This window comes from Scomber japonicus, chromosome 21, assembly GCF_027409825.1.
Source record: "Scomber japonicus isolate fScoJap1 chromosome 21, fScoJap1.pri, whole genome shotgun sequence".
Classification (NCBI taxonomy): domain Eukaryota; kingdom Metazoa; phylum Chordata; class Actinopteri; order Scombriformes; family Scombridae; genus Scomber; species Scomber japonicus.
Window position 1 is genome coordinate 27,646,345 of NC_070598.1, and position 12,583 is coordinate 27,658,927.

Below are 12,583 nucleotides of genomic sequence, written 5' to 3' on the forward strand. Positions count from 1 at the left end.
GAAAAGGTTACTTGATCAAGGAGAAGTGAATGAATGATCAGTACATGTTATGTTCTGATGCTTCCTTCAATTCTGAAGTTTCTCTCCTGCGGGGATAGACTTTAAACCACACAGATAATGCCCAAGGTTGAGCCATGCCCCTATATGGGCAGATCCAACACATCTACAATATACAGAATTTAGTGTACTGGTCTATAGACAAAACATTGCTTAGACCTCACTCAGGACCTTTGTCCTACATCCAACACTATATCAAACCTCTGACTCCAGTTGCCTCTACCCCGTTCAGGGAAAACAGTCAAACACATATCTGACCTCGGCCGCTAAAGCAACACTATCAGAATGCCTCCTGTTTTCCCCAAAAGGAGCAGACTCACTGCTTACCACTATCTCAAAGGGAGACAGTGTCTAACCCTATCATTTGGTGAGGACTTGCTATGACCGCAAAGCCTAGTTTGACCCAGTGCATATTAATGATGGAAAAGTCCCTAACAGTTACTTTCTGGATTAGGTCAGAAACTAAGATGATACCACTGGTTTTCACTGGTTCATAACACTAGTTCAGGTATTTTACCTACTGCTACTACCTATGAATGGCTTGTATATGATACAACATAGCACTCCCCTGCCTGTACAAAAACATGGCAGTTAACATAATCCAGGTTGCAATTATGGTTGCTTAAAAATGTGTTTAGCAACACCATTGTCTTGTATGGAAATATTATTTTAGTGAGACAGGGCGCTTTTAGACATAGTGTAAAGAATTATTTATTGCTACCATACAGGGAAGTGTGGTTGTGTATGGTATATAAATTGACCCTAAAAATAACTCAATGGACGATAATAAAGTTAATGCAGCACCCCATCCCAACCCCGGTCTTATGCAATCTAGCCAATGTCACAACAGCGATCCTAAATCAGTAAAATCAATCTGTCATATATTTCAGCTGTGGTTAGTGACAATACATTTAAACTTGTCTTCCACATCTTATGTAGCCCTTTCAGGTGGAGGCCGTTGACGAAGAAACACTGTCTGTGTGCTCGGAAAGACCATCACTGGTACAACGTGGTCCTTATTTTCTAATGTTATGCACTTAACAATTTGCCTTTCTTGACACAGGTGGAGGACAATGTGGTGGATGCTGGTGTATCTGTCTCACTAATGGTGGCAGCCTGCTTGTTGTATTAAGAAGTGTGCCATAGTGCTCCCTGTCCTAATAAGCAATTGCTATGCTTATTTTACAGGAAGAGGGAAACCCTCCTGAGCCTGTGGCCTCCACCTCCAGACAAGCCACCTCGAGACCATCAAGAGATGTAATGAACTTTAATTTAATGAGGGTAGTCTGTGTGACATTGGCATTAGTGTAAAGCGAGCCATGAAAAGTGGCTATGCATATATGCTGAAGCAACTGTATGTATTTAATTTGTTACAGGTCGGAGCAGACTCTGTGAGAGGGCTTTACAAGCGCAAATTGGAGCTCAACATTGAATATGAAAAAATAAAAATAAAAATCGCAAATCAAGAGCTGGAGAAACTTGAACATGAAAAGAAGGTAATTCAGTGATGTAAGCTCATTTATTTTCAGGCATGATGAAACAATTGGGTTCGTACACATTTACAATGTCACATTCAAGCACTTTTCAGACCTTGAGAACACAAGATTTAAATTCAAGCATTTTCAAGGATTTCAAGGATTTTCACCTGAATGAAACTAAAATGTATCCTCTTTTTCAGGAACGGGAGAAAAGGAAATTAATATAACCTATATTTCCCTGAAATAAATATAAATAACTGAAATACAAAAGACCACGTCCTTCTTCAAATAAAAAACTGCCTTATAATGGCCTCTTTCACGGCCACACCTGCAGGATAATCAAGGGTGATGGGGTCCACCACATCAGGGGGAGGAGGGGGGTCAACGGGAGGGCTCCTCTCCTTCGTCAAGGCAGCAATGTTGTGCAGCACAACGCATGCTGAACTGATTTTGTATGCCCTGTCAGGGGCCCTCTAAGGCAGTTAAACCGGGCTTTAATTATCCCAAAGGTCATCTCTATCCTGACCCTGGTTTTTGCAAGGGCCACATTGAACCGTGTTTGTGGCCCTGCACCAGGGTCAGGATAGGGGGTCATTAAAAAGGGCTGGCAGGCATAGCCCCTGTCGCCCAATAGCACTCTACTGCACAGCGCTACAGATAAAAAGGAATAGCCTTGATAAGTACCACAAATTATGAACATGATTAAAATATTAAATGTACAGTTGTCTTACCCTGCTCAAGTTTGTGGCACAGTGCAGACTCCCTGAAGATCTGGGAGTCATGTACAGACCCTGGCCACTTGGCCACAAGGCTGGTGACCATCATCAGATAGTCACATGTCATCTGCAGAAGCATTTAGGGTTAGTCAATGTACACTTGAAAAGACTTGAATACAGTTCAACAGTGACAACAGTATTGTGTGGGCCTCTTTGTATATGTGGACTGTTTAATTATGGTTCAAAATGATAAGACATATTATTGATAATGAAGTAACTGAATGTGAAATGTTGGTACATTACAAATAGTTCTTTATTGTGTGATCTACCTGAATGTTGAGGCTGTGAATGTTTTTTCGATTCACGAAGTCCGCCTCATTTTCCCCCAGAGGTGCACAAATAGGTAATAGGTGCCATAGATTGCACACACATCCCCAATGTGTGTGCAATCTATGGCACCTATTACCCTAGGGAACCCTGTGAAAGGGACATGCTGCATTCAGTATACAGCTGAATAAGTGTACATTATGTGTATTTTACATAGCTTATATTATCTTACCTGCTATCGCATAAAACCCCTCTTTGATGGATTGTAAGGGCAGGTGGCTGGGGAACACAACAAAAGAATCCAACAGTTTGGTCAGGGCACCTGCCACTTTATGTATGGCAGCGCAACATGTGTTTTTGCCGAGGTTTTCGGCATCACTAAAGGCGTGCATATAAGTACCTACGACAGAAAGAATGAATGAATGAATGAATGAATGAATTTCGTGTCTCATTTTACGACCTATCCCAGGTGGGATTATAAAAACTATAAGCATAATTAAACGAAAAGGCTAAATCAGTACAACCACTTTTCGTCACCCGGGGTGAGGGTATGAGGACAGAGGATGTCACGTGCAGTTTGTTAGGCCAACTGAAACGTGCTGTTAATTGTGATGTTGGCCTATGAAAAATACATTTGATTGATTGATTGATTAATTGATTGATTGATTGATTAGCCTACCTGTGGCAAAAAACCTCAGTGCAATGCAGACAGTCTGAGGTACGGTCAGCACCCGACTACGATGAGTGACATTCGTCACATATGGCTCCAGCAGTTCACAAATGTAGCGCAGGCCAGCTGACGTGAATCTGTACCTTTCGTACAGGATGTCATCGGGGACATCAAAGGGATCACATCTGTCCCTGAACACTCTCTCTCTCCTGAGCACTCCTCTCACGATCCGCGCACCAACGTCCACAGGATCTTCTAAGAATGGGCAGGTCATTTTCTAAGAGAGCTGATTGGTCAGGAGGTGGTGCTTTTGTACTCATTGATCTCTTATCCAGAACATAACCTGCTCCGGAGCAGGTTAGCCGTTCAGCATAAGTTACCATGGTGATTTTCCCCCGGTAAGAAGTGAACCAGCTTCGTAGTACGGAAAACCCAGAGTTAACCCTGAAGTTACCTCGATAAGAGAAAATCCAGCTTTGTAGTACAGGCCTCAGATCAGCACTACACGCACACCACCCACATCCAACAACAACAACAACAACACACACACACACACACACACACACACACACACACACACACACACACACACACACACTCCTATACTAATTGCCACTGTTTGGCGTCCACTTCTCAATCCCAACTCTGGCACTAAACATTTATGTTGGTAATTTGTAGATATTACAGTACAATCTTCCAATCTACAAATTAAAAGCAGTGCATGTGGTTTGGCAGAGGCATATTTTGAGTTATGGTATTGTGCTGGTTTTGTGTCACATCCTGTTGTAGCTCATGTCTTATTTTGAAGTTGTTCTCCCTTTGTGTATGTTGTTAGTTTTACTTTCTGTATTTCCCTGCCTTAGTTGATTACCTCATGTGTTTCACCTGTCTTGTTTCACTCACCTGTGTGTCCTGTTTAGTTATTACCCCATGTCGAAATAGGTTTTGGTTTTCAGTTCAGTCTTTGTCCGAGTCTCTGTTTGTGCTGTGTTTTGTCCTGTGTTTTGCTAGTGTTTATCTGTTGAGTTGTTTTTTCCTGGTTTGGTCAATAAAGTGCCCATTTTGTCTCGAGACTATCTGTGGTACTCACTGTGACAGAAGACTTGGACCTTATTATGGACCCAGCGGACAAGAACCCATTCTGGGGAACCCGCCTGGCTCTGGGAGGACCTCGGAGCTTTATGAAGGGGACCAGAGCAAGTCCCCAGCTACCTCGCTGCCGGGCCAAGCCTCAGCCAGAGCCTCACCCCCAGACACCTCACTACTGGGTCTTTTCCCGACAGATGTGCAACCACCTCCTGCTCCTGCTGATATGCAGCTATCCCCTGTCCCAGCTGTATTGTGGTCAATACCTTATCAATTTAAACCAATATGTTTCTTGGATTCTTTGTTCTTTATAATATACTGTATAAAAAAGATCTCTGTACCCTCAGTCAGTACTGAAGTGATGACTCCCAGTGTTTACTACACAGACAAAAAGTCTTGTTAGATTCCTGTCTTCTCATGTTGAGCGTCCAGCCTGCCTGGATCACCTGAGCAAAACTTAACACAGACAAACAGATATGTAAAGTATTATCATTATTATGTGTTACCACCTCCTTCACAGACTTCTTTTAAAATGTATTTTAGCGATTTAAAAAAATAAATAAATAAATAAAAATAAAAAAAGGTGGTGGACATCAAAGTCTTCATACTTATATTGTCTGTTGTAGTTATCAGTTTCATGTCGCAATCAAGAGTTTTTCCATGCCATAATTTCTCGTGCAGCTAACACACGAGACATATTTAGGAAGTTATGTTAGTGTAAAAGTACAAAAAATAAATAAATGCAACAGACAAGCTTAGTTTGACTGAAGTCTCATAATTAAATTAATGCTTTCAACATAGTCTTAGTAAATGCTAAGCTACATTGCACATTCCTTCTGAAATGCAGGTGTAAGATTGTGTCAATATTTCAGTCCACAGCGATCACAGTCAGTTTGTTTTAGTAACTATTTTTACAAGTTTATGTTCCTGGGCTGTCATGTAATTTCTGGAATCAGGCTGAAATAATAAGTTATACACACTTTATCATAATTGCACACAGTTCTCCTGTTTTTAATTTTTACTTATCCAAGTCTTAACTTTAAGCCTTAATAAAATTGGAATACCCATACAGTTGTCATGAAAGGGTAAATTACCTGTAGAGACCAAAACCATTTTGACATGAGTCTGTGGGAATTGACTCACTTTTGCAGCCATCCTACTCAAGGCTACTCGAGGAACAGCAGTTTTAGACACTTCTACATTGGCTTCCCTTTTTGGTCAAATCCTGCATAAGTGATTATATTGAAATTATACTAGTTTCTTGAATGTCAACAGATCCATCTCTATGACAAGTAAACAACCTCCATCCACCAATAAACCAAAACCATAATTTTACTTGTCATCTTTATCAAGTGTTAACCTAGGCCTACAGGACATGAACTATGGTCTCTCATGAAAAAAGCTCACATCCATTCAATGTTTTAGGTTGTGTTGTAAGACCTGAGTAGGCTTCCAACAATCATACAATGTCATTTAACCACATCTTCAACTAAAGGCATTCAAAGGTGGGGTAAAAACATTTTTCAAGTTATGGCGGAGCCAGCGGGGGCTTAGGTTCTCTGAAAGATACTTAAATACAGTGTAAAGTGAATTCAGACATTTTTGTCTAAACACATTAAATAGGTCATAAATGTATTTCTAAAAAAGGTGTAAAAAGCATTTCAACCATTTAGATTTGAATTGTGGAGCTAGGCTTCACAAACTGTGTTTCAACATTTCTGTGTTCAGGATTTAGTGGGTGGGTCTGAAAATCACCGCGTTACGTAACACGGCAGTGATTAGCATAAAGTCGCCCCTGCTGCTGTAGAGGTATAAATACATTCAGCACACACGACTAACACTACAGTCTACAGTTAGCCAGTTAGCTGAGCTAGCAGCAGAAAGCTCTCAGACGTAGCGTCTATGTTTCTGGTAGAGGTGGTGACTTTGATTGACAGGTGACACTTGGTAGGGGGCGGGGTTTCAGTGAACCCGGCGGGCACTCCCACAGCGTTTGGGAGCAGAGAAAGAGGCTGATTTTTACACAACTTTGAAGCCTAATTTCATATATTTGGCGATTTTTTGAATCATTCAAATTTGGCAGGGTGGTTAACAACACACTTTTCTGTGGTATGTCAAACTCAGAACACATATTTATCCTCCCTAACCCTAACCCAAAAAACTAAAGGAATCTCAAAAACGAGTCTCAAAAATTATTAACTTATGCATATTGTTTGGATAATTATGATCTTATCTATCTTAATGTATTTAACATGCTGGATCTGGACATGACTGTAAACTGCTCCAGTGGTCTGCAATCTGGTAGTCTATGCAGTGTTTGCTATTGGTCCATAAAAATGTTATCCCCAATTTTAAAAGTTATGACTGATTACATCTTAGTCTGCTAGGTTATTAGACAAGAATGGACAGTCTCCTCACCACTTACACACTGTCATCTCCTGCCAGTGCCAGCCGTGAGCAAACTGACGGACTGATTGAAACCCCACATATGTGTAATTCAAGAATCTGCTGTCATAGCCTCCTCTTGGCTGATTCACATTGCCTCCTCACTCTCTCTCCATGAATTATCTCTCTGCTGTCAATTCTGATGATTTACAGGTAGTTTAAGAAGCTATTAGAGGCTGCAACTTTATAACATATGCTTCAAAATTATGGCCCTGTGGATGGGATTTAAGTCTGACAAGACTGTCAAAGACGTGGGATTTGTACATAACCTGAGAGGAAGGTCTACCAAGGAGCTGAAACTCAAGACCCTTGGTCACATGGTAGTGATAGTGGGCTTCATGAAAGGGGGGCCCCGTGGCTAAATATCTAGCTAGCTACCCAGAGGAAAAGAAAGTCAGAGAAAAGATTTCAATAGTTTCTCATTCATTTCTCCTAGACAACTTTGAGATCTATGTGAGACCAAAGTGAGACTGTGGCTGATTTCTCAAAGTTTCAAAGGAGAGCTCATCAAGGTCCCAATTAAGTCTCAGAGTTTCTCTTTTTGTTCTCAGGCAGAGAAAGTAGTGGTACTTTTACTTGCGTAGAATTTCAGTACGCTTTCCACCTCTGGATAACGCCGACAAAGCCGCACTGGAACTGAGAAAAAGAGGGATTGACTTGGAGGACTCCAGCTACAAAACTACCGCAGCGCCCGTGGAAGGATGAATACAGTATGAGCAGCCGTGGCAGCACGCTGGAAGGAGAAGGGATGCAAACAGAGAGGTCTGCGACATAGCCCGGTTATGATGAGCTAAAAACTTGTTAAATACTTGTTTATTCACAACGTGACACTGATGGCTCACTGTTAATTTGTATTCCACTTTTATAGTTCAGTTAAACTATGTCAGAGACGTGTATACTGGACTGGGCAATGGACAAATGAGAACTGAATAATTTTACAACCCAAATGTCCCAACCTTAGTGCCTTATAAATAATTATAAGGCACCCCCGGCATTAAAGGCAGAGGACAAGCGATTACCTTCAGTTGGAAGTAAATTGTTATCTATGTTAATAAAACTGTGTCTAAACTGTATAACAACTTAGTGAAAGCCAGAATAACTCAACAGGATACATTTTTAACAAATTGGGGAAAAATAATTAAACATTGTAATCACTGAAGATGAATGAGAACACAATGCAGTTCAACTAACTCAAAAATCTGGAGAGAATATTGCTGGAAGAACTTAGTTAGATTCTTCATTATCCACAAAATAAAATTGCGGCAGCTGGCTAGAAGAGAACAGTTGTGTTGGAGGCAGTGCAGCCACAAGCAGGCAGACCACTCTCATATCTCTTGGACATGTCCAAATATTCAACAGTATTGGCAGGAAATCCACTCCACTATGGAAGCTATACTCTGTTTTAAGAGACCTCAAACCTTCACCTTTCTATATTTGGGAAACATACGTGAAGAAACGGACGGAAGGGGATAGATACTCGATTAAAATCTTTCTAGCAGCAAGCAAGAAAGTGATCATTCGTCGCTGATACAGTATCAACCTGACCAAAGAAAGTTGGATTAACATTATAAATGAAATCTTTGTAAAGGAAACAACTTACATTCATTCTCTGACTACAAAGAGACACATTTTTTAAATACTGGCAAAAGTGAAATATGGTGCAACAGCCTATGGAAGATGTATCACTCTAATCATTGCCACAACTTCATAAGCAGAGAAATACTGTTTTTCAATAGGACAACTATTGAAAAACAAAAAAAATTGAGTCATTTGGTGTGAACAAACCAGTATCATCTTCACAAGATCATCTCAATATACAAGCTGCACTGCTCAGACTTTCATCTAGAAACTCAAATTAGTCTGTAGGGAAGGGACTGGTTCTGCATCCACAGTAGCCAGAATGGAAGGACTGGAAAAGAAGCATGGGGAGACAGCTACAGACAGAAAGACAGAGAGAGAGAGAAGAGAGAATGAGAGACATAGATCCACTGAGAGAGAGCATCTCTGGCCCCCTGCTTGGTGACGTCAGCAGCAGATGGCATCAATGTCTTTACTGCTGGAAGAAGAAGAGAAACAGAGGAGAGGAGAGGACAGAAGGAAGAAGGGAGGAGGAAGACATACATTTGCTACTGAAAGCCTGTCTGAGTGTCTGAAGGCTTCAGGAAGATGCTCTTTGGAATTTAACACCAAAACTGGGTGAGAAGCTCATCATACAATCAACTGACAGACGGACATTTGGATTAAAATGGATGATAATTTGTGATTAATTTGTGATTTTGTATGGAGGGTGAAGTTAACTCGAAAAATAATAGTAATAGTAATAGTAGTTTGTTGAACAGCCTGGCGGGGGCTGCTAATACAGCTTCATGATAGTTATTATATATATGTAGTCATTTATTTGACTGACTTATTACTTATTTTACTGTAACTGTGTTTTCTTATTTGGATTTATATGATATGATAGATTTCCCCAGAGTATCTGGGGTATTAGTTTTATCTCATGTAATGCTATGCAATGTTATGTTATGCACACAGACTTTGATGTCAACAAATAGCCTTCTACTAATAATACAACAAATAATTATAATAGCAATAATAGTGAATTTTGGCCTTTTTGGTAAAGATGCTTAAATGGTAGATAAACTGTTGAGATGAAACTCATTTGCTTATTTTATCTTTTACAATTTTCTGGAGGATTAATAAAGTTTTATTTAATCTCATGCTTGTCCTCTCCTACAGTGTTTAATATATTTAATATTCTTTTCACCCCTCCCAGCCACCACCACCAGCACCACCACCACACACTGCAGGATGACATGTTGACTTTGCCATTTGACGAGCTGTCCTCTAACCAGACCAGTAGTCCTTTCAGGACCAGCTGGGCCACCAACCAAATAATTAAATCAGTGAAGCCAGATCCTGGCAGAGCCTTGCAGGACACGCTTAAATCCGGGAGAGAGGATGGAGAAAGGCACGGCACAGAGGAGGAGCAGGAGGAGGAGGAGGAGGAGGAGGTAAGAGGTGATCTGAGAAGAAGGGGTTCTTGTAAGAAGAAACTGAGCCAGACCCGGCAGGACCGGGTTCGACTGCGGCGCATTGAGGCCAATGCAAGGGAAAGGAACCGGATGCATGGTCTGAACAATGCACTGGACAGCTTGAGGAAAGTGGTTCCATGCTACTCAAAGACACAGAAGCTGTCTAAAATAGAAACACTCCGTTTGGCCAAGAATTACATCTGGGCCCTCGGTGAGATCCTGAGCACTGGGAAAAGGCCAGACCTGTTCACTTTCGCCCACACACTGTGCAAGGGCCTCTCCCAGCCCACCACTAACCTGGTGGCCGGTTATCTGCAGCTCAACACCCATAGCTTCATCTCAGAGTCTGGTGCTGAGTCTTTTTCCCTCTACCCAGCCTATCGCCACTACAGAGCTGAAGGAGTGGGGGCCAGCTCGGCGGAAAATGGCAGGCCCCTACGGCCTTTCAGCTCCTTCTGTGGCCCCTACGAAGCTCTGTATGACCCTTCTCCAGACTGCTCCAGCCCTCTGGATGCAGGCCCCCTCAGCCCCCCCATCAACTTTAATGGCATTTTCTCCCTGAAACACGAGGAGCCAGTGGACTACCGGAGCTGTCACTATGGTCTGCGCTACCGCTCTATCAGCCAGAGCTCCTCCGCTGACATCAACCCATATGACATCCATCTCTGTGGCAAGTTTTATCAGGTGCAGGAGGATTTAAACAAGCCTTTCCCTAATTAATGAACCATACTGAGATGTTTATAAAAAAAGAAATCCTATTACCGAATGGAAAATGGAAAAATAATTGTTTAATTATTTAGAATGTACATTTTGGGGGAACACTTGGCTACGATCCATCTAATGATTATTAATTTATATTAATTGAATGCTCATGTGTTTATTCAAGGAACACTGTGGACCTGAATGACAACACATACAACACAGTGTATGGCAACACACATACACATACATGTTTTGTTTTGATTTGGTTGTTTCTTTAAATGTTGTTGTTTTTTTGTTTATTTAGTTTTTTGTATTTTTTAACTCCAGCAAGCATTGCTATAAAAGAAGACAAAGAGGCAAAGGAAACTATGCAAAACTGAGCAGTGTCTCATCTCGAGAAGAGGCTGAAACACAATGCTTATTATTATAATTATCATTAGTATTACTATTATTAGTAGTAGTAGTAGTAGTAGTAGTAGTTGTATTATTATTATTATTATTATTATTATTATTATTATGTAATGAACGTGGAGGAAAATGAATATCCATGTTTGTCTGTTCTTCTGCAGTGTCTCTTTGATTTAGTTTAAAATGTATAAATAACTTTCCAAATGATATGTTTGTATATAAAAGGAAGCTGGAATTATTCCTGATTGTATTTAAGCATTTCATGGAACTACAGCCATTAGGTCCACAATGATTTTGATAGTATTGATTGTAAAGGGGCGGTATACTCAGGCCTCGAAATGTATGAGAGTCATCATAATTAAAGCAAAAAAATGAGGCTATTCCCTACCGAAGCATCACAAACAAATTCATTTAATCACAATTGTTTGATTTTTAATCTGCTGTCAAATTCAAAGTTTGGAGAGCACAAAACAGCACTAAACAGTCAATAGAAAATGACTATTAACAAACTATAAAGGTTATTATAATTTGCTATATATTTGTGTCAAATTAAAAATTATGAATAAATAGCAGAGTAATTATTTGCTATTTATTTCAACATGAAATGAAATATTGAAACCTAGCCTTTATCTCATGGAAATATCTTTGATGATTTCCATCATTTTACAATCATTTTTCCAGTATTCAGTTAAACAAGACTTCACAGTGCTTTTTCACACTATTCTCATCCGTATACACTTCACTCCTCACACCTTTAATATCTCCCTTATGCCAGCATTAACAGCTGGGTGTCCACTTCTGAACCGTCAAATGAAATTAACACATTCTGTGAAATAAAGCTGCTCTGTGCCGTTAGTGCTGGACTTTTTTGTTCACTTCAGGTTAAAGGGAAATAACCAGATTCTCTTCATTGTTTGATGTCTGTATAACTGCCATGCTCCCTGCATTCAAACAGCAATATTTATTTCTAGATGAAAGCAATGTTTGAATAGATTATAGGATAATTCAATAAGAATATACCTAAATGCTAGCCGCAATTTACTTAAATCAATTAACAAATTAATTAATTTTGAAGGATGATTCCACTTAATTACCACATATATCTTATATTCATAGCTCTGGCCAGTTTTTAATTAAGATCTATTTTAGGAAATAAGTGACATCGAAGCAAAACGATGGTGTAAATAATCTAGATGAATTATTGATTTGTGTACAGATAACTGTCTGTGTTTGGTGAATATTGTACTGTATGTATGTTTAGTTGTTTTTAACAACAAAACAAAAACAAAAACTTCTATTCCAATTATTGTGAATATGTAATGCAGATAATAAAGTTAAATGTAATGTTAAGCTGTGGAAAAAAGTATTTAATGCCTGATCTGACCAAAATGTTACATTTTTAATCAAGACAACACAGGGTTCAGTTTTTATTTCCAATTATCATCACAAAGTCACTGAGTTGAAGTGATGGACTCAGAGTGTAAAATCATCTACGATGTCAACAAGCACTCCAGGACTGAAAGAACAAATATGACCTGCAGTCATGTGCTTAGTGTTGTTAAATATTACTTCATAAAACCAGAGTTGAAATGGAAGGTGTGAACAATAAATGAGTCTTTTTACTTTTTTTACTCTTTTGTTATAAACTAAGGATTTTTG

General features: G+C 39.8%; 1 protein-coding gene and 1 pseudogene across 1 annotated transcript; one reads left to right on the forward strand and one right to left on the reverse strand.

Annotated features, from left to right (window-relative positions):
* Positions 1 to 1,819: 1,819 nt before the first annotated feature.
* On the reverse strand, positions 1,820 to 3,522 carry LOC128382522 (putative nuclease HARBI1; annotated as a pseudogene).
* An 841-nt stretch (positions 3,523 to 4,363) lies between these two features.
* LOC128382382 (neurogenic differentiation factor 6-A-like) lies at positions 4,364 to 10,534 on the forward strand. Its single transcript, XM_053342374.1, has 2 exons — positions 4,364 to 4,584; positions 9,556 to 10,534. The coding sequence occupies exons 1-2, from the start codon at positions 4,364 to 4,366 to the stop codon at positions 10,532 to 10,534; spliced, it is 1,200 nt and encodes a 399-aa protein (XP_053198349.1).
* The last annotated feature ends 2,049 nt before the right edge of the window (positions 10,535 to 12,583 follow it).